This window comes from Rousettus aegyptiacus, unplaced genomic scaffold, assembly GCF_014176215.1.
Source record: "Rousettus aegyptiacus isolate mRouAeg1 unplaced genomic scaffold, mRouAeg1.p scaffold_m13_p_16, whole genome shotgun sequence".
NCBI lineage: Eukaryota > Metazoa > Chordata > Mammalia > Chiroptera > Pteropodidae > Rousettus > Rousettus aegyptiacus.
The window spans coordinates 1,024,310-1,051,751 of NW_023416291.1; the positions used below are offsets into that span (position 1 = coordinate 1,024,310).

At 50.3% G+C, this 27,442-nt stretch overlaps 1 protein-coding gene across 3 annotated transcripts in view; it reads right to left on the bottom strand.

Annotated features, from left to right (window-relative positions):
* Positions 1-10,851: 10,851 nt before the first annotated feature.
* The window catches only part of TRAM1L1 (translocation associated membrane protein 1 like 1), a 242,873-nt gene continuing 226,282 nt past the window's right edge, over positions 10,852-27,442 (bottom strand). For 2 of the 3 annotated variants that reach the window (XR_001596953.2, XR_004954815.1), the window contains one exon: positions 10,852-11,181. Coding sequence is in view for 1 of the 3 variants with exons in the window: in XM_036233427.1 (XP_036089320.1) it covers positions 11,160-11,181; positions 25,798-26,744 (969 nt within the window). In the remaining 2 variants the exon portion in view is untranslated. Of the gene's footprint in view, positions 11,182-25,797; positions 26,816-27,442 lie in introns of those variants that run through there. The other variant, XM_036233427.1, reaches the window with a different exon arrangement.

Sequence of the window (27,442 nt, forward strand, 5' to 3'; positions counted from 1 at the left end):
CACCTTGGCAGCCCGAAGTCCCCAGCAATCACTCTGATCGCCGTGGACGCTACCAGTCCTCACATTTCTGTACAATGAGAAAATATTCTCGGTCGGAAAATGATTGCGATGCTTATGGTGATCGAAGATGTGGCTGGGGTCATGTGGGTGACAAGGGCAGGAAGGGCCCCACCTCAACAGGCCCGGCAAGCAGGGGGAGGCAGCGCCGCTCGCGGGGCTCGGCTCGGGTCGGCTCCCGCTGCCCGCGCGGGCGCAGGTGCACATCACGCAGGCGCAGTGTGGAAGCGGCTTCCGGGCGCGTCCCTGAGGCCCTCGCCCTGCAGCCCTTTAACCTTTCCATAGTGTTGCCAGGGGATGGCAGGGAAAACAGGTTGGTTTCGTCCCTTGTAACCGGAGACAAGAATCTACAGAGCCAGCCACCCAGAAAGCGAAGCCTTCAGCCTCGCCTTCGGGTTGGGGAGGAAGTCCAGCTGCAGCCGCTTTGTGACAGTCGCGGAGACGGCGGAGAAGAACAGCGCTTCTCTCTGCCCGCGTGTGCGCGGCCCGCTGGCTGCAGCGCCGAGCTAAGCGCTTGGTGGATCAGCCCAGAGAAACCTCAGAAAAATTCTTTGAAGTAGGTAACATTATTTTCGACAGCATCCCCCTTTTCAGTATGGTAAACACAAGGCACAATTAACTCCGTAGCTTACCAAGGCACAGGTGACTCAGTAACTTGCCCAAGGTCACACAGCTGGTGAGGAACAGAGCCAGAATGTGGCAGAAGAGGCCATCTGACTCCAGACGCCATGCTTTGCCAAGCCAGACCACGTAGCGTGTGTTAATGGCATTTATGCAAATGATCTCTTCTCATTTTTTCCCCATTATTAGCTTCAGGAGAAAAAAAGAAAACTAATTTTCTGCAGTCATTCTCTTTCCTCTTATTTTTATTCCTCAAAAGTATAGAGGATTCCCCTTTAAAGACTTTGTGTTAAATAAAACTCTCTAATCTTTAAATTCATTCTTTTATATGTAGCTAACATATAATACAAATTATCTAGTCTATAATTATAGATAAGCTCATCTCTCCCGAGTAAACGCAAAATCTGGTAAGAGAAATATAATCTTTATCGGTAATTTTTCTCAGTACTTAAATCTTAAAAGTAGTAATAGAAAGATAATGGAAATGTTGACATAGAAGACACAGAATATATCACATTTACTTGATGATTGGGCTCACCACGGCAGAAGAATAAATCTCATATATCATGGGGCAGAGATTAAATTTGCAAGTGACACTGTTCTATTACCCCAAACACTTAAGTGTAACTGTTTAATGATATAGCTGCGCCCATGAACGCTCTTTAGATCAAATTTCTGGATTTAATTAATTCATTTAATTCATCAAGGAGTTATTCGATGAGCATGTGTTAATGTGAAAAACACCGTATTGTTAAAAAAAAGAAAAAGAAAAAAAAAAAACAAAAGAAAAGACCAGGCCTTGGGCTCAGGGCCGCGTGGGGCGCGGCCTGGGCCGGATGCTGCCGGCCGGCCAGCGCCAGGCACCAGTGTCAGACCCCACGGGCAGTCCTGGGTGAGTTTCAAATACTTTCAGTCCTCATTTCCATGGAGACAGGTTTTTCAGGTTCTCAAAATTTCAAACACATCTTATAAGATGAGGAGTTCAAAGAAAAATGAGCTCATGCATATTAATGCAGTTGTATTTTTTTAAGCACTTACGATCTTCGCTGTAAAGTAGGTGTTGCATGTCAGGCCCCGAGGAAGTGGACCGTAAAATAAAGGTCAGTGTGAAAGATGGCGTGTACTGAATATTCCCGGGATTCACACCTGGGGTTAATTTTTAAAAACGTAGTGAAAATATGTTGATTTTACTGGGCAGCGTGCTTGGGTAACATGAACTGGAAGTGGTTCCTTGTCCCTAATACGTTACGCAGTAAGTCTGTAGGACTGTCCCATGGCGCCGTCTGCAGAGCCCTGCGTTAGTGAACCGCAGCCTCACCTTACGGTTGGCGGGCGGGCTGCGGGGTCAGTCTGAGGGGCCAGGCCGCCAGGTTCCAGACAGGTGGGACCTGTGCATTTGATGAGGGACCTGGGAGTCTGAGGGTTTGAGCACCGAGGGCTCGATGCCCCAGATATCTCCAAATGCATACTTGCAATAAACGTTCTTAATCTTGGCTAATTAAAATTAAAATGTCCCCATTAAGATTCCATCTAAACGAAATTTAATCAAAACGTTATCAGGTTTTTTAAATAGAATCTATAAAACTTGATTAGAGTATTAACAGTTATGAAGTGCGCTGATTTTAAAAGAAACTGGTAAAATTTTAATTGAAAATGGCTTTAAATTAATCTAGAATTCAAAAACGCAGGAAGTTGCCGTAACCGTTGTCACTTTCGCGCGTCCGCGTCCATCCCGGGCCAGTGTCGGGCCCGGACAGCAGGCGCGGCCGTGTCTGGCCCGCACTGGGCCGAGCCGTCAGATGGGAGAAGCAGGGACGTGTCCCTCCGAAGCCGGCACGCGCGTCCTTCCTCACGCGACAGGCGTCGGGGCCCTTCGTTCGCAGCGCACACCACTGCACCTGCCGCTCTGTGCTCGGTGGGCTCCTGCTGTCCCTCCATCTCAGGGCGAAACTGGGAGGACAGCGTTCAGTAGCGCCCTGCCAATTCGGGGGGTGGGGACAAAAACGGAGACGCAGGCAGCGGCTTTTACCATCTCCCGTGTCCCCGTTACCCCAAAATGAGCATTTCTGTGAACTTCCTTTCATAGTCCTATTTGCCATTCACGGTGGGCGAACGCACATCTTCTATGAACTGCGTAATCGTTGCGACATTGGGCTGCGGTAATGGCGACCGTCTTCATTATCTGTGACTCCGCAGATTACCGAGACTCACAGTGATCCCCAGTTCGTTAAGGGTACGGGACTCACTTTTCTGGACGATTCGTTCCTGTAGATGGTTCCGGTGTCAGTCTGTCTTCCTTGTTGTCGCGGTGAATCTGACTTCGCAGGCACCTGGGTGGCCCAGTCTCCGGTGACCCTGCACTTTGCCCCGCCCTTCCCCGGCGACATGCGTCTCTCCTCCAGCCATGCAGATATGTTTCTAAACGTCTATGAAAAGTGTCTCTGTGGCGGCGTGAGGACAGAGGAACAAGCTAATGCTTAACAGGCCTCTTCGCACGTTCCAGGCCAGGGCGTGGGTGTCCCGCGTGCCGACGACCCTGCGCACAGCAGAGGCAGGGGACGCTGCGGGTCCAAACGCTTGCACTTGGAAAACCTCTGCTGAGAACTGGGGCGAATATTCCTCCTGCATGAGAGACTGAGGAGAACCCCATGTCCAAAATCGTGAGGCCAAAGGAGGCAGAAGTGGGGGTTCGGGGCTTGGCGACAGCGGCCGTGTGACGTGGAGAGTCTTGTCCACTGGGCTGGAGAGGAAGCGCCTTCGGCGACTCAGAACTGTCGCCCTCGTGGAGGGCGCGGAAAGGGTTCACCTGGCGTGTGGGAGGCAGGCTTGTGACCGTCGGTGACCGGCTGGCATCACGTCGATGGCCGGTGCGTACGAGCCACGCGACACACGGTCGGTCGTCACTCACCGTGCGGAAGGAAGCAAGTCCCCCTGGGGGGAGCTCACTCGGGCCTGTGGGCTTTTTTTCCTTTGCAAAAGCAGAGCCAGCTCTGCAGAGAAGGAAGGAGGCTTGTGGCGAGCCGTGTGGAGCCGTGAGAGGGGCCATCGCAGGGACCGCGACTTCGTCACCCGAAGCCGCTTCACAGCGATGGGCGAGGCCGCCAGCCTCACTGGCCGTTAGGACGGCGGTAACACAGACTGCTGCCCACGTGCTGCCTGCGGACAGCCGGTGACCCTTATGGCCGGCGACCCCAGAAGAGCAGTGTGGTCAGTGAGGCGTAGGGGTCAGAGGTTAACCACCTTCCTGTCCAGAGACGACCGATCATCATTCTCTCAAAGAGAACTCAAAAAGGAAAATATTCTAAATTAATATTAAAGTTAAGTTCAGACAAAATTTAAAGAACACTTATGCAAGGATAGAGGACTTATGTATATAGCACTCAAACTAATGAGAATCACTGAAATTCTTTGGCAGGAGAACGATTTAATCAAAGCAACGCTTTAAAAATTGCTGCAGATGAGCGGCCAGACTGAGTGCGGTGGGGGAGAAGCTCAGGGGACGGAGGCGGAGAGACAGGCGGGCCCGGGACCTGTGTGTCACTCATGGAATCCTGTAAATTAATGGGGCAGTAAATTAATGAGAAAACAGTAAGAATTTAAAAAACTTAAGATCGAGAAGGAATTCAGAAAGCAGTAGTATATAGGATTAGCGTAGAGAATGTGACCAATTATGCATTAGAAAGTGTACAGTACAAATAATATTGCAAATCATTTGTTATTCTGAAAACGTCAAGAGTCAGGGAGGTCGACATTTTGAAATCCCACTGCTTGGAGGGGACATTTGAAAAATGAGCGAAGCTGACAAAAAAGTTCTATTTAAATAATTCTGTCTCAAATGCCAATGCCACAGGGGTGTGAATGACAAAGTTTTTGCATCTGTGTGCAAAATGCAAATTAATTGAGCAAAATTAATTTCCATTTTAATTACTTTTAAATGTAAAAAGCTCATTTGCTTTAACATTGGTAGAATGCCTCACACGCTTTTTGTTTTCGAATCTCCAAGAGAGAATTGGGGGTTTGTAGATTGCACTTAAAAAGGGGGTCCAGTATCCCAGTGGTAGTTAGCAGTCAGTGGAAGAAAAGCAATCTCTATTTTCCGCAGGCCTAAATGTTAAGGGTACTTAAAAGATTTTTTATTATAATCCTCATGTAGCAATTAAAACTTTATTTGCATTTCAAATTTGATATGATAAGTCTTAATTAGTAGACAGATATATTTTGCAGAAAGGACAATCCAGGACCCTTGGGTGCCCCTGCGGCTGTGACCCATTAGCTCTGTGACTTGGCCCTTAGATCTTACCCCCACTTTATGAACCTCAATTTCCAAAATGAAATACCTGGACCCGATCGCAGACCAGACGCGATGGAGCCGCAGATGCTCGGGCACTGGCTCCAGTGCTTGGGGTGGGGTACTTTCTGAGCGGCGGTATTTTCTCCTGGTTCTGGAGGCTGGAAGTCCTGGCTGGGGGCAGGGGGCAGCACGGCCCCTGAGGACCCTCTTCCCATGGGACAGCTCGCTGTGGCCTCACCGGGCCGAGGGCCAGCCATGTCTGCGGGCCTCTCACATAGGAGCACTGATCCCACTCACCAGGGTCCTGCCTGGTGACCTCGTCACCCCCGAGGTTCCCCTGCTCCTGCCGCCACCTAGGGGGTTCAGATCATAGGAGGCAGCAGAGTGATTCGCTTGCCCCATGGTGTTACTTTTAACTTAAATATATATATATATATGTATATTCCAGTGTCAAACAAAGACAATTTCCCATCAAAATCGAGAAGTGGTGTTTCTCCTGAGCCAGGGTCTGCTGTCTCGGGTCGTCCCGTTTTCAGGGGCCACAGACTGCGGGCGAAGCCACCTCAGCCTTGTCTCTGTCGCTAGCCTGGTCTCTAAGCTCTGAAGTTCACACACGGGGCTCTAAAAGTGACCCAAAAGGCCTGAGAACTCCCCCTATTTGGCACGGACCGTGTACGCAGGTGGCTTCGGCCTGCGGGCTCTTAACGTAGTTTTACAAATAAGTTATTTTGTTATTTTTGTTCTTCATATTTTCCTTTATCAGACAATACACTATTGCGTACGGAGTTATTTCTTAATATTTAACTAACTTCATTATTGTGTATATTACTTTACTGTAAGGAGCCGATATTTTTGGATATGTCAATGATAATAACGACTCCCTTGTAAATATGCTAACTTTTAGAACAGGTGAAGCAACTTGGTTTCTCTGCAGTTTAGCTACTGAGACAGCTTCAGAGTTGACCAAGTGAAATCATTTCAATTAAAACGAGTAAAACAAAACGTAACCCTACTTTTTATCGCTCTGGGCTACTGACACATCCCCTCCCGGGAAGCCGCACCCCCCCCCTCCCCCATGCTGTGCGAGCTCCGTCCAGACCCGGGAATCGCCCTCCCCGCGTCTGCGCAGAGGGGCCGGCGCTGGTGACGCCGTGATCCCCGCTTCGCACCTGCGTTTTGTCCTCTTCTTTCAATTATTTGCTCTGGCTGAGCCCATCTGAGTCAGATCTAGTCGGGACCGACGGCTGCTTCTCTTTCTACGAACAACCGGCGGCGAACGTGGCAGGGTTCCAGTGAAAACGCGTCAGGCGGCAGCGCCCGCACCGCGCGAGTGCGGAGGCGCAGGTGACGCCCGCCGCGCAGGCGCACCTGTTCTCCTGCGTCCCTGGAGAGCCAGGACGCATTCTAAGGCACTATCTCAAGTCTACGTAGAACGTCATTTTTTTTTTTCTTTCTTGGACTTCAAAAACAGAATAGAAACTCTTTTTGAAATAGCACTATAGACACCTCTAACAGAGCTTGTCTCTGCTCCCGGTCGCCAGCGTCAACCTCCCCCAAGATATGCAGATAATTTTTTTCTTTAAGTGCATTTAATGGACCTGACAGCGCAGCAGGCCCTCGGCATGTCATTCCCTTCGCTGTTGGCTTGTGATAACTTTGATGAGGAGGGAAAAGGGCTTCCAGGCCGGGCCGCCCTCTGTGGAGGTGGCACGGTCTGGTCTCCCCACGGCTGTGGGGTTTCTCCAGGGCCGGGTCCCCTCCCGCGTCCCACAGGTGTGTGTGTGTGTGCGTGTGCGCACCGCCCCCTCCTGACTGGCGGCTGTGGGGGGCCCTGGGGGGTGACGCCCGCGCCCTGAGCTGCCACGCAGTTTATCTCAGCGTTTCACAGAAGCGTTCTGGGTCTTTGTGCAGAAGTCTGGTGACGTTTTGTGCCGGGAGGTGTGCTTAGGAACTCGCTCTTCTTTCTGTCAATTAGCCTGTGGTCAAGTGGGTGTCCTTGTGCGTCTTTTCCCTCAAAGTCCCTCAAAGGAGCACATGGATGATGTTGAGTGAGGACTCACCGCGGTCACGGTTCTTACATGGAAATGCAGGGTGACCAGGAGGCACGAATGTGGACCCTGCCAGGCGTGCTTAAGTCTTAGGCCAGAGGCCGCACGTCCGCTCCCGGCCCCGCCCAGGAGGCGGAGCCCTGCGGGCCACAGCCCCAGGGAGCGGAGTGGACACTGCGTGTCACTTGTGTCACTCGGAGCTCTGGGCTGTCTCTCATCCGCCACCCCAATCCTCCCTCAGTCCTGCGGGTGAATGTCACAGGAGTTCAGAACCAGGTCGGTCTTCGCGACCCGCCCTCCAATGTCACCGGGTTACGTGGAGGGCCCCAGAGCACCGTGTCGCCGTGACAGACAGCTCTGACCCGCTCCAATCTGTAAACTGCCCTCCCGTAGCCCATGGGGCTGGGCCTGGGCCACGGAAGGCGCTGAATAGGAGCCCGCTGACGTGGGACCTGGTGATAAGAAAACCCCGAGGTTCCCATGATGCCTCCACTTGAAGAAGCACCTGCACTTCTAGCTTGTCACAGACGAGCTGGATCTTCCCGCGGCACTAAGGCGCGAACGTAATTCACCTGACAGCTGAGCACGGTGTTTCAGGGATTGTGGGCTCTTTTTCACATGACTGTTGTGCCGTCTCCAAACACACGGGAACGTGGGGACATGGGACATTGCAAGCTGGCGAGCCTAGGGTGGACCTTTCATCCAGAGGGAATTCGTGACTGCTCCGGGTCCAACTACAAGTTGTTGCTCATCTCGGTCTCGTTTCCTTTGTTTATGTGATGTGAAAGTTGGATTTAATCATTTCTAAAGTTTCTGTCAGTCCTAATGATGTGACATTGTCTGAAACAGCGTGACGGGAAGGCCAGCAGCAGCTGACCAAACAGACGCCTCGCACGGCGAAGCGGGGTGACAGGGCGCCCCTTCTCTGACCGGGGCCCGGCACCCGGCCGCGTGGGAGGTGCGCTCGGCCCGCCACCTGTCGGGCGAGGGGTGTCAGTGCCACACCGCCGTCCCTGAGCGAGCTGTCCTCCTCCACCACAGGGAACCCCGCAGGCCCCTGGGCTCCCACGGCCTCTTCAGAGGAGCAGGAGCGATTTGTTCATAGTCATGGTCATTTGTTTTGTTTATTTTTAAACGGATTCTGCAGCATTCATAGTCAAGGACTGTCATAGTCGCTCTTTCCTGGCCCCCGGAGCAGAGCTGTGTTAATCAGGTACATTAATGGGGACGGTTAATGCTTCTTTCCCACGGCCTCCCAAACTACTGTTGCTTCAACTCCCGGGGCTTGTGATTATCAAGCGAGGATGACGCGTCTCAGTAAGCGAAGCCTCCTCCCTCTCTGCTCCCTGACCCCACACTCAGTGTACCGGGCAGAAAATCCGCGCGGGTCACAGACCCGTCAGCGTCTGGAGCATGGAGCCGCCACGGGGCAGCTTCCTGCAGCGTAGACCTCGGAGTGACAGTTTTCATGGACCCTGTGCTGATCTTCATTTCCAAGCCAGGGGCTGAACACGTGAATCATGTCCGACACCGTGTCCCTGTCTTCAGAGAGCTGTTCGCCTCATGGATATTGATGAGTTTTCCCTGCTTCAGTCCTCCAGTCCCCACCTTCTGTGTATCGTGCAAACAACGCACACGCTCACGCATGCACGCACATACAAGCACTCACTCATGTACACGCTCATGCACACATACACGCACGCACTGGTGCACACTAATCTACAAATATGTGCACGCGATGTTTTATGGCACGAGTTATTTTCTTACACCGGTTGCATTGGAACTTTAAACTGGATTTTCTGCTGTACATTACCATTTTTCATTTTGTCACTAGTTTTTTCTCTTAATACATTGTGTAACAGATTAATATTGTTTTTAATGCTTGTTTTTAAAATTTGCACTGATGTATCCTATGCGGATGGAATCATCTAAAGGCATACCCCCAGTCTGGGGGGTTTGTTTTGTATTTTTAATGAAGAGTCGGTTTTTTACGGTTCGCCCAGTTTACTTTACCTCTGCATGCCTGATTTCCTCACCTGCAGGACGGACACCTGAGCAAACCGAAGGCGACGATTCGCGTCCGGACCTTGGCGCGGAGCTCACCTCGCAAGCCAGGCTCGGGCCCTTGTCATGGCCCCTTGAGTCGCCCCGGGCTCCAGGACGGCTTCTGCCGCAGACATGACTCTGTCCCAGCCGCCAGTCTCCTGCCTCTCACTGTGTCATGAGCTCCATGACGGCATGTGGACCCGGACCGCCTGACACCGCCCGCCACAGGGCCACCAGGTAGAAGGGTTCCTAGCTAGGCCCTGCTGGAATTCCTGACGCTCAGAAACGTGAGGCTTAAATGGTTGTTGCAGGGGTGTCAGTGTGTGTGGGGGAGCAGGGGGGTGGGAGCAGCAGAGGTTTTGGGGGGGCAGGGTGCCGCAGTGACACCCAGGAGCGCCCTTCTTGGCAAGGGAAGGTCGGATCACCCTCCGTGGGGAGCTGGTGGGCGCAGTTGTGGGGGCTGCGCAGGACTGGAGTGGCCGTCACTCCCCTGTTGGCTGGGCGCGTGGGTCAGGTGGGTCTCACGTGGCGGTGGCGGTCCCCGCCACAGTGCTGGGTGCTTGCACGCAGACGTTGGCGTCTTGCGGGGTGCAGACGAGCACCCTAGGGGGAGAGTGGGGAGTGGTCTTCCTTGAGGATGACCCTGTGTGTAGGGATTTACACATGTCTTTGGTAGCAAATTACATCTCTTAAAGTTATTTCAAAGTCACTTTTCAACATATCATATTTTCTACTTAAATATTTATACATTGTAAATCAAACATTAATATTTGATTTCTTAAAATGGCTTGAGACCTGATTGAAATACACATACAGGCAAAACCTAATGTTCTGAGAAAATAATTGAAATATTCTAGACAAATGACATTTACTCAAAGGATATTTCAAATCGTTACGATCTATTTTGCTACTTGACTGAATTCCTTCATATTCATCAATAAACCGAATCATATATAATCAACAGAAAATCCAAAATAGATCTAGTTACATGTTTTAAGTTTGAGGAAATCTGTTTTTCCCTGTAATCCGGTGGACACTTAGGTCTGAACGGTAAGGACTGTTAAGGCTCCGCCCTCCCCCCCGCCGCATGAAGCTGTCCTTGGCTAGTGTCGGTTTGTGTTCACTGGTGATGCAAAGTCAGACCAGGTGTGCATGTTTCAGGTGACCTGATGTAGAGAGCAAAATAACCACACGCACATACCCCGATGGACCCTGGATCGTCACCCATCGGGGCTGCACAGGTAGCCAACGTTCAGCTATTAAGAAAATTGGCAAGTGATTTCAGGGTTAAAAAAATGAACCTTTCAGAGAAATAGAATCAAATTCATCAGTTATGTCCCTTTAATGTGACACATTCACTGAAGTGATACATTTTTTTAAAATTCAGTCAGCCTGCGAGACCAGCGCCGTGAGCAATTTGTTTGCAATGCGATCGCTCTTTTTCCTAGAATTTAGAGCTTTAATACCTGTAGTATTACTTCTGTGTCCATCTAGTGGCAAATTAAAAACACTTAATGACGTTAGCAGGGAGCCGATGCTTTTTTCTGAAACGTGGCTCTGCGCATCCAAACGGAAGGTACGATGTGTATTGTTTTTGCTGAATTAAAGTTAAATGCCGCAGCTCGGGCGGAGCTGAGAGAGGGTCGTGAGGTCTGCCGTGTTCCCCCATGGTCTGCAGTTCCCAGGACCGGGCGGAGAAGACAGTGTGCCCCAGACGCCAGCGTGGCCCCGGGGCGCGAGGCTCACGCCCTCGGCCGCACGGGGGCGACAAGCTGCACGGCCGGCGCGCGAGGGGCGCCCGCTGCACCCGGATGTCGCCCGGCTGGACTGGCTCTGCAGCCGCCGATCGTGGCCGGGCGCAGCCTGCGCACGGATGTCCCTCCGCCCTCGGGGGAGCCGCACCGTCTTCCGCGCGTCCTCTGTCCCGGCTTTGCAGTGCCTGAAGGGAAGGGGGGAGCGATGGCTGTCCCCCGAGGTGGGCAGGCAGGCGTCTTACTGCCTCAGATGTCGCTTCTCTGCCGCAGAGCGCAGTGACCAGGTGCTTCTCTGTGAATCACGAGACGTGCAGGCCATCAAGGCGCACAGGTGCCGTGGCCTTAGATTGTTCTCTGCGTGGATCTGAAATGATAGTGGACACCATTTTTTTTAAATGCCTTTGAAGAAATTATCATTAAGGTGTTTATTAGTGTAATCAGCTTAAATATGAAATTAAGGTGTATGTAATCTCACGATTTGCTTAAATATCGATGTAGGTGGCAACTGAGACTTTTTTGGAAGGCCAAGTATGCTATTTTGTTGTTAGTGCTTTGAAAATTGGCGTAAGTAGGGGGAGAGAGACATGCAGAAACATGTGGACACATATGAACGTGAAGATTTACACTGTAGCTGTTGCGCAGGTCCGTGGAGGGCCCTGGAACCGGAGCGCGGAGCCTGCTGGTTTCCTTGCGGGGCACGGGGAGGGGCGTCGGGCATTATTTTCAAGAGAAGCGAGGATTTGAACTGAGCTGTTGTGACATGAGGGGCACTCCTGGGTGGGGAGGGGGACAGGGCATTTTGGAGATGAGGTTGAGCAGGGGCCAGATCGTGGGAGCGCTTTATGCTGCAATAAGAAATTTTGTCTCAATCTTTTGTTAACAGGGCTGCATGACGGGGCGAAAACATCATCACACCTGCTTTTTTAAAATAAGATTTTAGTTACAATATGGAGGATGAAATCGTGGAGGGGTGTGAAGGAATAATGAAGCCTAACTAAGGTGAGATTAAAATAATTTCCAATTTTTTAGGAAAAAAAGATGCTTAGTCTTTTGAGTATTTCACTGGTGCTCAATGAGGGACATTGTCACAATTGGCATTTTGGCTGAGGCCATGTCATTCATTCAGTTAATTATTATCTAATACCTGTTATACATAGTCAGGCACTATTCTAGTTACTGGCCATTCAGTAGTGAAAAAAGTCAACAAAATTTCCTTCCATCACAGACTTTATCTTTTAGGAGAATATGGAAGGGCCTTGTTTAAGGGCTGGCATCTTGAAGATGGATCATATTAGACCCATCTATTAATTCTAATTATGTCACATTTAAGTGAAACTGATGGGCATAATCATGTAACAGCTCCTGTTACATTTTGCATTTCCTTATCTCTTAATTTTATAAATTTCAACAGATACTTTCTTCTTTGCCTCAGGAAATTAAAGGGTGATTCTCCTGACAAAACGGACATGATTTATATATCTAATATTCTCTGCTCTCCACAGGTCCAGAGTTAAAGGTCCCTGGGAGGTGGCGTCCGCCCCCACGCCCCACGGCGAAACTCCGCGCGCCTCTCACCGTACTCAGTGCCGAATCCTGACACGTCGGTTTAGAAGAAATGACACTGGACCTTGCGAGCACACAGAGGAAACTAAACCTCAGCCTGAGAGAGGCGCTGACATCACTTATGCCGACAGCGTGCCGGGGCCGGCCGGTCACGAAGGTGAGTTTCTAAATGATACCTTTTGCCACATGTCAGCTAAGCTCTCCTGGCCCACATGCAAAGTGGAAGCTGACACGGAGCGGCTCCGAGCTGTCCCCTTCGACAGGCTCAGGCTGCAGGTAAGAGGTAAAGGTGACGAAGCAAAACAAGCTCCAGTGATTGAGAAACTCCTGATTCAAGCAAAGTGGCACGATTCCCACCGGGAGCGCAGCGTTAGCGGTAGGGGGATGTGGGACTTTCCAGGCCCACGACAGGACAGGCACCTGCCTAGACGGCGCCAACCCCACGAACCTCTCCGTTATGCCTCTGCGTGCGGTCTGCCTCGCCTGTCACAGAATCCAGGCGCAGCTACGTGATGACGAGACTCGGGGTTTTGGCTTCGTCCCTGCACACAGGGACAAGGAAGGGTCCCCGGAGCACTGATCCTGGGGCAACTCAGTGGCTGCTCGCTGTGGGCTGGTGCCTCGCGGGGCAGAAGCTGCTCCCGCTGCAGCCCGCCTGAGTGGAGTGTGCTCGTCACAGCGAGCCGTCCGGGGGGACGTGGACAGCTCGGTGTCTGTCCGTGATGCTGGGTTGGCACGCGCCACGAGGCTCCGCATCTGACACGGTCGCCGTCTGTCCCGATGCGGAGAACCAGCTCTGAGGCTGGACCGGTCGCTGCTCAGGTAGGACCCCGGGGGTCAGGGGCTACGGCACCACACCTGTGCACCTGCCTGCATCCCTGCAGGGCCTGGCATGCTGGGCTGAGCATCCTTCACGCGTATGCGACGCGCAGAAGCCTCGAGGCCCAGCCGGGGTCCTCGTGCTGTACCTACCCCCATCCCCGACGGTCCCCCCACCGGGCGCAGCCCCCACCCCGCGCCTCCTGCTCTTTCCCTAGACCTGCTTCTGCACTCGGCCTCCCAGGGGGCTCGCCAGTCCCCCCGCACACACACAGCACGGCCTTCCCCAGGCTCGGCCCAGACAGAGATGGGACTGGAATTCTGCCCCCGGGTTTCTGGGTCCCCTGCACATGCAGGCACAGGCGTGCAGTTGTCCCAGAACTGCCCGAGGCCGGCGAGGCCCCCGCAGCCCTGGCAGCAGCGCGCTGTGCACGTCCATCATGCCTGGCGTCTTAGACCCCCGCCCTCGAGGGCAGCTTGTTCTCCTGATCCCTTCCCCTTCAGTCAATCTCAGAAACACCATTTATTACAAGACCTATATTAATAGGGGACCGTCTGTTGGCATTAAAATTTGTGGAACATAAATTTACATGCAAATTATGTCAGCCTTAAATTTAGGTGTGTTCACTTTCATCTCAAATTCGCTACAAAGAACTCAATTGATTATGTTTCTGCCTGAAACCTGTTCAAAATTTTGGATTTTTTTCCTCTCCATCTACAGAGAAAATTTCCACCAAGGAGAAGGGAGAATGGCGTTAACCGAGCTGAGGTTTAACGGGGGAAGAAACGCTGTCTGGACACAGTCTTCCGAGCGTCTGAAGCAGGCGAGCCCGCCGCCATCGCACGCACAGGCTCCTCCGCGGCACTTCCCCAGCGCGTCAGCGCTGACGCCACCCTGCCCAGCCCAGAGGCCCCCTGCAGCACGGAGTAACGCAGCGCTCATGGACCCCACCAGAAATGCCGCGAGTCACAGTGTGAGGGGAAAGACTGGGAATCATGCAGGTGCGTCCAATTAGGATACAAGCAACATTCTACACAACTGCTTTCAAAAGCATACGCGAATCAACTACAGAAATCAGGTACATAAAAGAGAATAAGAATGCCGATCAGCTGTCCTTTTTAAAAGCAATTTCCTTTCAATATTAATTCTAAGTTGTATTTTCAAAGAATGGATAAAAGTAACTTTTGGCATGAATTAGTAATTCCTTTTAAGTATTTATAAATCACACACATTTCCACATTATACAATGAAGCTTTCTGAACCTATTTTTTTGGTTAATATTCCCTTTTTCTTGCCGGTGTAAAAATTGTGGCTACATGATTTATGTTGACTGCACGGAAATACACATAGATTTTAGATAGCATGACAACTCTCCAGTTTTAAAATGTTACTTTCAAGGAAACTTTATGATTTGTGTAGCAAAACAATTTGGGGCTTAACTTTGAATATAAAGCTTCTATGAAACTTTTATTTTTTGGAGAATTTCTATTTTGTATAATGAATTTAATAAGAAATGCAGAAATGTTCTAGAAATATGCTAATCATAATATTATATCTCACTGAACATAATACCTCAGTAAACAATTGTGCCTTGTCAATCAACTATCGCTTCTAATCGTAAATACTACAATAAACTTAGTGCTTAAATAATTACATGCTTTTTATGGTTTGCATGTGTATGTATAAGTGTGAGTGTGTATTATTGGAATTTAATGCAATTTTAGTTTTGTTTCTGAAACAGAGTAACAAATGGTAAATACTAAATAAATGACTACATAAGCACCTGTTTTATATGTACTTAGGTCTATTACAAAATGCTTTTGTAATTCTTACAGAGAAGTAGAGAAAATATCTTTCTTGAATGACCCTAGTAACTCTATTGATTGCTTTAGCATTATTATAATGTGTCAATTAATTACTGAATTCTCACTACACTAAGAACTTCACAGATCATAATGTTTCATACTCACGACAACCCTGTTACAGGAGCTACTATCCCACTTTACAGGCGACAAACCTGAGGCACAGAGCACCATCAATGTGTCCAAGAAAACAAAGGGACAGTCAAACCCAAGGTGCACACGGGGCGGACTGGCTTTGGTGTTTGTGAGCTTAAAAACTGCTCTCAACTGCCCCACACTACACCGAAGACCAGATAAGACACAAAGAAATGAGCTGAAAACAAGGTCTGAACGGTACAACCCGATAACACACCGCAGGCAGATGGCACTGTGTGCTTACCCCCCGGAGTCACGAATCCTTCCGTCACCGTTCACCTGACCCCTTTACCCTGAGCTACCTTCCCCTCCCTCCAGTAACCACCGAATAGCTCTCTGTGTCTGTGAGAGCCCTGTGGTTGACGATGTTCTGTGCTTTTGTATCTGGTGATTTTCTCTCTAGTTCTTCTGTCCATGGCTGATGCTCTGTCTGGTGGCTTCAGTCTAGTTATCGATTGGTGCTGAAGTTTCCAACTATAAGTGAGATTTGTCTATTTCTCCTGTTAGTTCTAGAAGTTTCAGGCGATGTATTTTGCAACACTGTAGCATGCACCTGGCCAGTACCCAGGCAGCAGGAGCCGTGTTAGTGAATTATTACAAACAGAAGACATGCACCTCAGCACTGCAGAACGCACGTCAGGGCGGTATGAGAATTCTTAAACAAGTGTAGAACCCCTTGTTTTAAAAATTGCTGCAGCGTTGTAAAATAGATATTCATAGGCTTAAAATAGAAATGAGGAATTATCCTGTTTGACAGAAAAATAACACTCATCGCATGAGTCAATTATTAATGATGAAGAAAATTTTTAAATTTCTTTTATAATTGAAGATACAGTACGAGAATGCATAAGAGGCATTTTGAATTAAATATGAATCACGGAGCTACTTTTGGTCTCATGTGTGACTTCCGCAGCTTACCGGAAATGTCAAAAGAATCATAAAAATGCCATCTCATAAATTTACATGTAAAATAAATTCAGACTTACACAAAACTTGTGCAAAAAATTCTATCTTTTTAGAAAAATTGTTTCACTAGCATCGTTAGCTCTAGAAGTGCTAAAATACATTTTTCAGAAACAGCATCACAACCTTCCCAACATCACTCTGGCCTATAAAATATCCTCCTCAACCTCAGTAAAAGACCCTATTCAGAATTTTAAAAACTATCAAAAATTATTTTCTTCTTGCATTTGCCAATGACAAATGGCATAACTTCCAATTAAAAATGAAATTTTTAAAAGTAAAAACTTTGACGATCTAATAAAAATACTCGCAGAAAAGTGAGTCAATAACAGCCTACGATCAATTAAGGGACCACAGTAATAACATTTTGTATTGTTATGTAAAATCATGATGCTAAAAGATGTGGGGTTTGTCTTTATGCTGTTACTCACTGAGCACCGTTCATCTGATGGCATTTTATGAATTATTCGAGTACTAGCAAAGGAAAGTCTTCATATTTCAGGAGCATCGACGGCACTTTTTCCTGGGTATCGGGGCGGGGGTGGGGGACTGCGTCACCCCGAGTCGGGGGCCCTTAGGCCTTCACGCTGACGCCCTGCTGCCATCTCCTCCCAGCCGACCCTGAGCAGAAGCCGAGGCAGCCAGGTGACCCAGGCCAGGGACCTCTGTGCGCAGACGGAGCGAGCGAGGAAGGCGGGCGGCTGGACGCGCTGCAGGCCCCGCAGGGCGGAGGCTGCTCACGTGCCACCCGCCCCTCTCGCTGCAGGGACCCTCCTCCCTGCAAGGCGGCAGTGACGTCGTCGGGAGTGTGCGCGTGGCTCTAAGGTAGGCGGACCCTCCCTGGGGTCGCGCCGGGTCCCCTGCACATGTCCGCGAGCCCTCAGCGGGGACGAAGACGCGAAGCTTCGTGCGCGGCCCAGAGAGAGCAGCGCGCGCTGTCACCGTCCCCAAACGGCCCGCGTGGCATGACGTTCAACAAGCAGCCACCCCCGCGGTCGCCTCGTGAAAAGGTTCAATTAACATGTTCCAGAAGCGACGGAAACATGAGACTGCCGGACAGGTAAACTCTAATTTTCGTAATGACAGTGTCCCGACCAATGATCTGTATACATTTCTGGCGAACAGCGAAAAACGGAGCCGTCTAGATGCCGAACGCCGGAAGGTTTCGCCGCGCCGTTATTTTTCAAACATCGTTTCCATCACTGTATATTTAATCATCTTTGATAAATATGGCCATGTCTTGCAGGTGGCAAACCGAGCGAGAAGCCACGAAAGTAGCGCAAGTTTCGGTTCGCACGGAAAGCAAATCCAAGTGCACGTCCCCCATTCGCCGCTGGTGCGAGTGATGCGCTCCCGGGGCCCCGACTGCACGGAAACACAAGAAAGAGGAGGAGATGGCTCAGCGGGACCATCTACGCGGCCAGCGCAGGGGACTTTAAACTCATGTCCGAGTCCCATGTTAGCAGCAGAATGAAATGAAACGTTCCTTTGGAATCTATCGATTTGATTTACTGTCCAATCTAATCACAATGCACTGTGCTCTGCATGGTGCGATGTGTACAAATAACCACCGGCAAGCAAATACGTGTCTTCTAGGATTTCCTTTAAAACTGAGTATTAAAGGTGAGAGGAGGAAATATTTTAAAGTAACAGAACATGTCTGCGAACACACGGTTCATTGTGTCCTCTGCTGGCACAGGACACACACGGGACATTTCCGTTCCCCCCGCCAGAGGGAAACTGAGCTTTCGCTAATCATAACGTGCGATTCTACCAAAGTGTGAAATGCCATATTCAGGCAGACTGTTCCTGCCAACAGGCTCCTAAATCTGCCCTGTCGGATTATTTCTCCACGGTTCGTTCATTAAAACAAGACTATTAGGACCAAAAGACCAGTGAGATGAACTTGCCTCACTGAATTTTACAATTTATGAGAAATAATTTATAATGCGATCAATATGGTATGGATTTCGGAATGCACAAACAAGTGACTGAAGGAGAATAAGGCACCTGGAGAGAGCTTCTGTATATATGGAAATATTCAATATATCTGTTAGTTTAATCGGCGAGAAAAGAATGAGTTAGTTAATATATATTGCTGAAAACTGGCAATCCATACGTAATTAGTGTGTGCAAGTACACCTCATCCCAGGCTCATGCAGGAAAAAAAATTGCAGTGGATTAGATAATTAAAAATAAATAATTTTGAAATAGTTTTGTGGTGTCTATGTTCAGACACTGACATATTGGTCCTGGAAAATATAGAGTTTTCTCATTTAATAAAAAGCAGACTTTCAGAACTATTACTGCAAAACTATTTCAGGATTTTTTAGATTTAATATATTAAATATTCATCATGTTCTTGAGTATGCTAACACATTTATTATTCCTATTAGTTTCAAGATCATTTTATACAATTCCCCCAAATTAAATCACTCAATTCTAAAAGAAAACCTATGGAAAAAGAATCAGCCACTTTCACTTTCCATGGCGTCAAAGCCTCCCTCTCCGAGGACGTTAGGTACGATCCCCGTTTATTGCTATTTTAAGGCTTTTAGCTGTTATGTTAAATATGTTTGGTGTAAGGTTCGATCATCAGGCAAACCCTTTTTCCTCAAAACTGCACCTAGCTGCCTGCTCCAGGGCCATGGGGTGGTTGATGGTATGTGTCACTTTGGGCTCGGGGACACCCAGACAGCTGGTGACCACACCAGCCAAGCCACTCACCACTCATGCCCGGGACAGTGACAATCCACTCCTCACAGATGTTTGTTTTGTTCTTGTACATAATCAGTATCATGCTCACCACGCTTTTCTGGAAAAGTGCTATTTTTACTCAGAAATATACCTTAGACATCTTTCACTTCTGAAATATAGCTAAATTGTGAATTCTTAGGTAATTTCATCTTGTACCTCAGTGAATAAAGGGAAAAAGGTTATTTCCACAGAATTTTCTCTCCTAGCGGCTTTGCCATTCCATGGCTGACTCTGGTAAGCATAGACCTAGTTTATTCATTTCAGGGTGAAATAGTTGAAAGAAAGAAAAGAACCAGTCACACAAAAATTTGTCATAATGGCAGATTACTCAAAAAGACAGATTGGTCAACAATAATTATTTCTGGCCATTTACTCTCACTTTCAGTAATTTGTAATCCTGTGCACAAAGGGGGTGTTTTATCATGTTAAGCAGTTTCATCCTTACATCTAAATCTGGGGAAAAATTTTTGCAAACTCAGATGCTTTTGAAACTTCACATGCAATTCTTAGCACCTTAGTTCCATTTTCTAGGTCTGAACACGTCACTGAATGTGATTGAGGTCACACACGACACCTTCTAAAGATTTAGTCTTGAAAGGAGAAATTGTTTTACATTATAGAAATGTAACTACATAGAGTGACAGAAATTATGCTTGAAATATTACCAGAAATTTTGCTTTGTAGCATTAAAATTTCAAGAAAAATGATAAAATCCAAGAGGTAATATAGGTACCATTGATCAAATATGAATTATATTATTAAAACAAAAATATTTCAGGAAATGTAAAAATTCTTTCAAGTTTTAGATTTAAATTTACCATTTTCTTTTTGGCACATTACATGTGCCAAATCACAGTTTATGATTATGTGTGAGCTTGATGATTAAATTTCTTAATCATCCATTTTCATGAAAATAAATGTTTAAACAATATCAAAACAATCATTGGTAGATTTTGCTTTCAGATAGTTCACTAAGAGGCAGGACAAAATTTTAAATGCATGAAGACAAGTGAAGCAAAAATCATTGACTGAAAACTAAGCAGAAAAATATCAGAGAGAGAGACAAAAACCTGAAATTGTATAAAACCACCCCTGAGATGAATACACTCAAACGTATGAAAACACTTAGTGACTGAAAATACATTTGTAATTTCAACCAAATTGTGTTTGATCCTGCAGTGACGGAACGTAAAGACTTTGACTGCCTTGGCTTATTTTCTGGTCGTGTCCGGGTCCTCACCATAGCCACAAAAATGACCAAGTTCAACTGTCCACAGCATAAACTTGCCACTTTTCGATATGTGACCATAAAGCAAAAACAAAAAGAAATCGTAACACATGACTAACACAGCATGTTACAGACCTCTTGGTCAGCGACAGATGGGATCTAAGCTTTGACAGGTAACCAGGCCCCTGAACCCCGCCGGCCACCTTCACCCCAGTTCTCTCCAGCTTCTGTGGCTGACAATGCATTACAGACAATGGGGCCATGGGGACCTGTGCTGGGCGTGTCACTGAGAGGCACTCTACCGTCCCCAGAGTGTTCCCTACGAAAGTTATAAACCGTTCAATTTTAGGGAAAAAAAACCTTTCCTTACAATGTTACGGAGCTTTAGGAAAAACACCCTTTAAATATTATTTTGAAAGCTTTCTGGCTAATTAAAGGGAATGTAAATACTCGCGGCTCGTCAATAACATCTCTTCAAAAAAACTACATTACTCTGAATACCCCACGTATAAAAAATAAACTGGGAACGTCTTCACTTTTAACCAAATCGTCGGACGCGTTCGCACTTGCCCTGAAAGCAGAAGCTGCCGGAAGCTGAGCCCGTGGCCCTTGAGCTGGGGCGAGCGCCCCCTGCTGGCGAGCTCGGCCGGCCGCCCCTGCGCCCCACTGTCGGAGGGTCAGGGATCTTCCACCGCTGGGAAAAGCGCCTCTCAAAACAGTCAGTCAGCACCGAGGCTGACTGTGGGACCAGAAAGGAGGTTCGCAATGAGAAATGTCTCTTATGAAAAGGAAACATCACGGAAGTCAAATACGGCGGTGTTTTAGGTCGGCTGCGGAGCAGCCCGGGGGACAGCGCGGACCCCGCCGGGCTCAGCGGACCTCGCGTCCAGCGTGGGAATTCGCGGCCAGGCGCGCCCCACCCTGGGTCACCGCGCCCGCCCGGCCAGGCCTCGCCGCGGGGCGTCTCAGGGCGGGCTCTGCGCCCCGCGAGCGGGTGGGTGCGCCCCCCGGTGCCCACGCGCACGTCCCCGCCACCGGCAGCTCCCCCGGCCGGAGGGGGCGCATGGCGACGCTCGTGCCGCTGAGGCGGGCGGACGCGGGACCACAGCTGTCTGCAGAGAAACGCGCCCAGGAACGCGTTGACGTTGCTCTGACAACCGTGGACGTGACACCGGATGGGGTCACAGGGAGCAGGGGGACAATCTGATCTGAGACGGAAAACAAAGGCTTCTTGGAGGAGCTGGTCCATGCGGGGCTGGCAGCGGGTCGCGTGCGCGGCACACGTCACAGCGCGGGGGACCGATGGGGGGCGTGAGAAACGGGGCCCGACGAGCAGCCGCGCGACCACTGTCCCTTGGGACGGGCCGGCCTGTCAGAGGACACCGCAGTCCACGCCCACGGCACTGCGACCCGGGGGCTTTTTATGGTAATGGATAACTTGACTGTCATTTTGATGACGCTAGATTTGCCAGGGTTTTATAATCTAATTTGAAAATTTTTAAAAAGGACATCAAGCTTTCATGTCCTGATACAATCTAACCTACTGTAAACAGTACACAAATCCATCATTTGCCAAAAGTCGTTTTTCCTCAGCTTGTGACATTTCAGGAATGTCAAAGTAGTTTTATTATGTTCATTACCTAGTGAAAAATACTGATACTATTGCTGCTATATTAAGAATGTACTTGTTTTTCTGTAAAATCAAAACATACTGTCATTTCTATTCTCTATTTTTCATGAGAAGATAAAGCTTTTAATTAAAAAAAAATCTAAGATGCAATGTGCCAATGCTTATATGTTTCTGGTTTATGCACATAAACGTACATGCGTGGGTGCACGCACACACACGTGCGCGCGCACACGCACACACACGCTCCCTCAGAGTATACTTTTATCCAAGTTGGTAACTAAACATATCAGTTGAATTTCTATCTTCACAGCCACCCAGTTTTCTTATTTAAACATCATTATTTTCTCTTTCGGAGCCAAAGCCGACATCCTGAACCGGCGAGATGCTGGCTCTCGGCCGGCCGAGGCTCCCTGAGGTGGAGCGGTGATGCTTTTCTTAAAATAAACCTGCCTCTGGGCACCGGCTTGGCGGCGATAGGGACGAGCGCGGCCGGTGGCTGCTGCCTGCTGCAGTGTGCGCAGAGCAAAGCCGAGACGCTTTCTAAATTAAATGTCAAACCCAGATCGACGCTGGGATCAGCGCTGGACACGTGAGCTGTCACCGTGCCGCTCCCTGTCACCCCGCCAGCTGCCTCGCAGGACGAGCTCAGGCCAAGCGGATACTGGGAGGCCGAGCCCCACACACAAAGGCTCGATCTGTCCCACCTGCGCGTGGACAGGGGGTTGTTGAAAGCGGGTGCAAGACAAACTATTTATCATTGGGAAATTGAAATTCCCTTCTTTATTTTCATGATTCTACAATGTTTAATTATTTAGGTTATTTCAGGAATGCTTCTTGTAGATGAATTAATAATTCAGAAATCCCACTCAGTGTTAGGCATGAAAAGGCCGAACTCCTTCTCAGAAGAAACCGCCACGAAGAAACGTCATCGCTGAGCCTGAGGTGCAGTGTTTGGGCAAGTTGTTATTCCGCTGCTTTCTGGGACAACAGGCTGTCTAAGTAATTCTTAGCTCTTTCGGCGCCATTTCTACGCAACGCCACTGTGAGACGGAGGTGTGCTGAGAGACGCGCACTTCACTGGACCACAGAGAGGACAGTGCTTGTGAAGACACTCTGGCTGTGCCCGACACCGCTGCTTGGCATTTTTCAGGATTTTTTCTTACATCCTTTTGTGTTTTTTCTTTACCGACCCATACAGATTTCACATATATGAGTACAGCTGGGTGAGAAAGACAGTGATTGAAATACATAACTTAACACTGCACGGTAGCCGCATGCGTTTTTAGAACATAATCTTAAAAGGGGAGAGACCCAGCAGTTGGCACGGTGCTGAATTTCATCGGCAGCCTTGTCTTCATAACCTACTTGCCATGCATTTCTTTTCTAGCAACACGTATTGAACTTTTATGAATAGGTGCAATGTCCCAGCTCAGTCATACCCCTTTTTCCCTCAATAACCTTACTACATTTGTGAACCCCTATTTGACAAGAAGAGGGCGTTGGTTTTCCCACAGCTGAAGCACACCACCTGACTTAACCCAGCAGCAGCTCCCCCGGGAGGTCCGTGGAGGTGACTCTCGCTGTTCTGGGAATCCAGAAACCATCTCTCTCCTCCTCTGATACATCTGCGGGTGCCAGGCAGACACGAAGCCCAGAGGTGCTGCGGCCATTTGCTGCCGAGCTGGAAGGTCGACCCGAGGGGCACAGACAAGAAAACCCCAGGGAGGGTCACCTGGGCCCTCACCCTATTTCACACAGAGCCCAGTGTCACGTGGCACCGTCGCTCCCGTGGGGCAGCGATGTGCTCGCCATCATTGGCCATCTGAGTCAGGCCCACACTTATTTGCAAATAAAGGACCCAGTGGAGGACATTGTTACCAGGACTGGGGTGGGGAGTAACAAGCCAGAATTCCTCAACAGTGAGGAACACGAGAAAGACGCCCCCCGGCGCGGCTGGATCTGCGTCGCGGTCGCACAGGGGCCTGTTGCAGGCGAGGCTCTGCCTCCGGACCAGCGGCGGACAGGTGAGGGGGACACAGGAACGAGACGGGTCGCAGCGCCAGAAGAGAAACGGTTTTCTCTTGCCTCGGCGCGCAGCCTTCTGCCGTCTGCGCGTAAGGACACCGAGTGTGAACCCGGGGACCCCTGGCGCTGAGACAGCCGCACCACCCACAGTGAGCCAAACGCGAGGCCATCGAAACCTCGGGGGTGAGAGGCACGACGGGGGACAAGAGGGAGAGCAAATACAGGGAGTCCTCGGTGTCATCGACAGGTTCCTGGGAACTGGGACTTCGGGCGAAAAGACCCGCAAGGACCCCCAGCGGAGCAGAGGCTGCGTGGCGGCAGGAAGAGCGCGTGCCTACGCACACCTCCGGTCGCGAGAACATCACGAAAGCATGAAGCCCCAGAATGCTTCTGCTGTGAAACTCTGAAATAAACCGTGCGTGGCAGCTCGGCTCGCGCGGGCCCCACCCTGGACGGGACCCCTGCGCCCAGCGGCCCCCACCTGCCACACTCTCTCGGACGGCGACAACGCAGACACGCCCGCCTGCTCCCCCCACACCTGTGGGACGCAGCCGGGACCCAGCCGCGGGGAGACCATGCCACCTCCACTGAGGGTGGCCCCGCCTGGACGCCTACTCGCCCCCATCAATGTTATAACAAAATGACATTGAATGAAAAGACATCGTTCAAGGACCTGCTGTATCTGGCCTTACCCTAGCATATTTTTAAAACAGTATCTCCTGAAAAAAGTATAAAGACATACGGAAATGAAATCAAAGTTGAGAAGAGACAAATATACCACAGTCCATTGTTTCTATTGGCTTCTGTAAAGATACCAATTACATATAATACATATAACACGTATCCCCAAAGCATCTTACACAGATAAACGGTCTCCAGTGAAAGGTGGAGTGATAGCATTATTCCTAAAAAGCCTTTCTTAGGACTGTTCATCTGCCTGATTTTTAAACTCCTTAAGGTTAGTGCAGTAAATGCTTTCCACAGTAGTCGGCATTCTTTTGAGAAACAGATCAAGTAACTACTATTTTTAAAACAATTTACGAGATTAATATTTTCCTAAAATGCCATAGATACTGAACCTACGACAAGCCTCATTAAGAATAATTTTAATATAAAAGAACTAAGTCTGATTTTTTAGTTAAATATTTAATTTTTTGAGTTCCAGTTTACAAGTGTTTAGAATAGACAAGAATGATTTTACCTCTTTATCAATAATTTTATGTTAATTCAAGATAATTTGATTCACTGTATGGCAACATCTTCACAGATGTTACTCAATATATTTTTTAGATGAAAATATAACACTAACTACTACCCATAAAAAACAGTATTTGGTTGGTGGTTTTACATATTTTTCTCTCCAGTGTAAATTAAAAAAAAATTCTAAAAATTAGAGAATACTGAAAACTTACTGAAAATTACCTTCACATTTATAATATTTCCATTATATCCTGAAAGAGAACTTTAAAAATACGACCTGGCTATCACAGACCATCTTGCTAATGTTATAATAAATTGGTGGTGGTGGGAGCAAGAAACCGTGTCAATGATACGCAGAATTTTGTAGTTGTCTCTATACATTAGAAAAACGTTCAAAAAAAAAAGTAGTCATGATCGCTAAACTATTTAGACGATGAGTAGCAGCTCACTGTAAACCAGTTTTTTATTCCACTCATAGTACCTTTCTCCCCTCAAATGTCTTAAAAATAAAATACATTACACAGCACCATGGCAGAAATCAAAGAGCACACACTATTTTCAAGAACAGAAACATCTCTGGCGCAGACAAGACATCGGATGGCAGAGCACAGGCTGCTTTGGGGACGTGAACCGATCTGCGCGCCCTTCGTCACGAAGGTCTGTCCTTCCTCTTATGCAGAGGATCCACTCTGTTCGGAGCGGCCGCCGCGTTTTCCGGCCCCCGCCTGGAAGCCTTGCCTTTCGTCGGCTTCTTCCTCGCGGCCGGGGCCTGGAGCGCGGCGTCGCCCCCCACCCACCTCTGCAGCTGGACGCTGAAGATGGTCCACGTGACGTAGGCCTGGATGGTGCAGCTGGACGACAGCATGGCGATCTTGGCGGCCAGCACGTTCACGTTCCCGCCCCCGGAGGCTGCGTCCGGGCCGCGAGCCTGACCCCCCGCCAGGTGGAGGCCCGCGGTGAGGACCGACGCGACCAAGGTCCCCAGGCGGCCCAGGAAGAACACCACGGCCCACAGGGACAGCTCCCTGCGGTACTTCTCGTCGCCAAAGTAAAAGAGGTCGCACGCGTGGGTCAGCAGCTCCACGGAGTAGTGCATCATGAGCAGCAGCAGCCCCAGGTGGTTCAGGTAGAGCAGGTAGGCGCCCGCGATGTGGAACAGGTGCAGGCCGATGTAGATGAGCCGGTGCGGCAGGTCCTGCTTGCGCGTGCGCTGGAAGTACAGCTCGGGCACGGCGTGGAACCAGTAGGCCAGCTGCACCACGTAGAAGAACTTCACCCGGAAGGTCATGGTGCCCGGCGCGGCCGCGCGCCACACGCGCGCCGGCTCCTCCAGGCAGCCCTCGGCCACCAGCACGCACGCGCCCCAGGCGCACGACACCAGGTAGAAGGCGCCGAACTGGCCGGCCTCGTTGAAGCGGCTCTGCTTGGCCTTGGCCAGCTGCAGGCGCCGCGTGACCCGGTCCAGCACGTACTCCTGCAGCGCGGCGTGCACGATGACGGCCACCAGCGTGTAGAAGAAGACGGTGGCCAGGTCGCGCGCGCCGTAGCGGTAGAGCGCGCGGGCGGGCGCGGGCACCGCGTGCTGCAGCGTGAGGAAGGCGATGGACGCCTCGGCCGTGCCCTCGAACAGCAGCCCGAGCACGAAGAACATGCCCACGCACGCCACCAGGTCCGGATGGTTCCGCAGCACGAACTCGTGGCTCAGCACCGGCGGGTTCCTGCCGTTCTTCTTCTGCAGCGCCATGGCCGCGCAGCCCGCTCGCCGCCCCGCCCCGCGCCAGGCCCGGGACGCCGCTGCCGCCGCTGCCGCCGCTGCTGCCGCTGCCGCCGCTGCCGCCGCTGCCGCCGCCGCCGCCGCGCGGCCCCGCGCCAGGCCTGGCGCGCGCTCGGCCACCGCGGCGCAGGAGGCCTGGCGCCGGCCGCGGGGCAGCGCGCATGCGCGGGCGGGCGGGGTGGGGGCGCGCAGGCGCCGAGGCCGGGGACCCCGCCCACCCCGCCGCGGCCCCTCAGTGGCGTTTTCACCCGCAACGCGGCAGGGCGGGCGGGAGCTGTCCGCTTGGCGGTGATGCTTACAGAACCAGCTCCAGGGCGAGAGTGACCGGCGCAGTCCCAGAGCTCGGCGTGTCCAAGGCGCTGTCCTCAGCACTTCGCTCAGCGAATGCCGCCTCTGGAACCCCCGGCGAGGCGCCCCGCGCTACACTGTATCCCCCGTCTGGCAGGAGACGGAGCTAAACGCGTAACAGAGCATCGTTTCCAGGGCAGGGCCGAGGCGCGCAGCGGCCCCGCGAGATGCCCACGGGCACGCGGCGGGTCACATGCATCCGGGACGGGTCCAGGCCAGGTGCCCTCGCCACTGCGCTCCGAGCCCTGTTACTGCGAACACCTCCCCCGTGAGCAGTGACCGCCGTGGCGACGACGCTGTCGGGGCACTGACCGCATGTA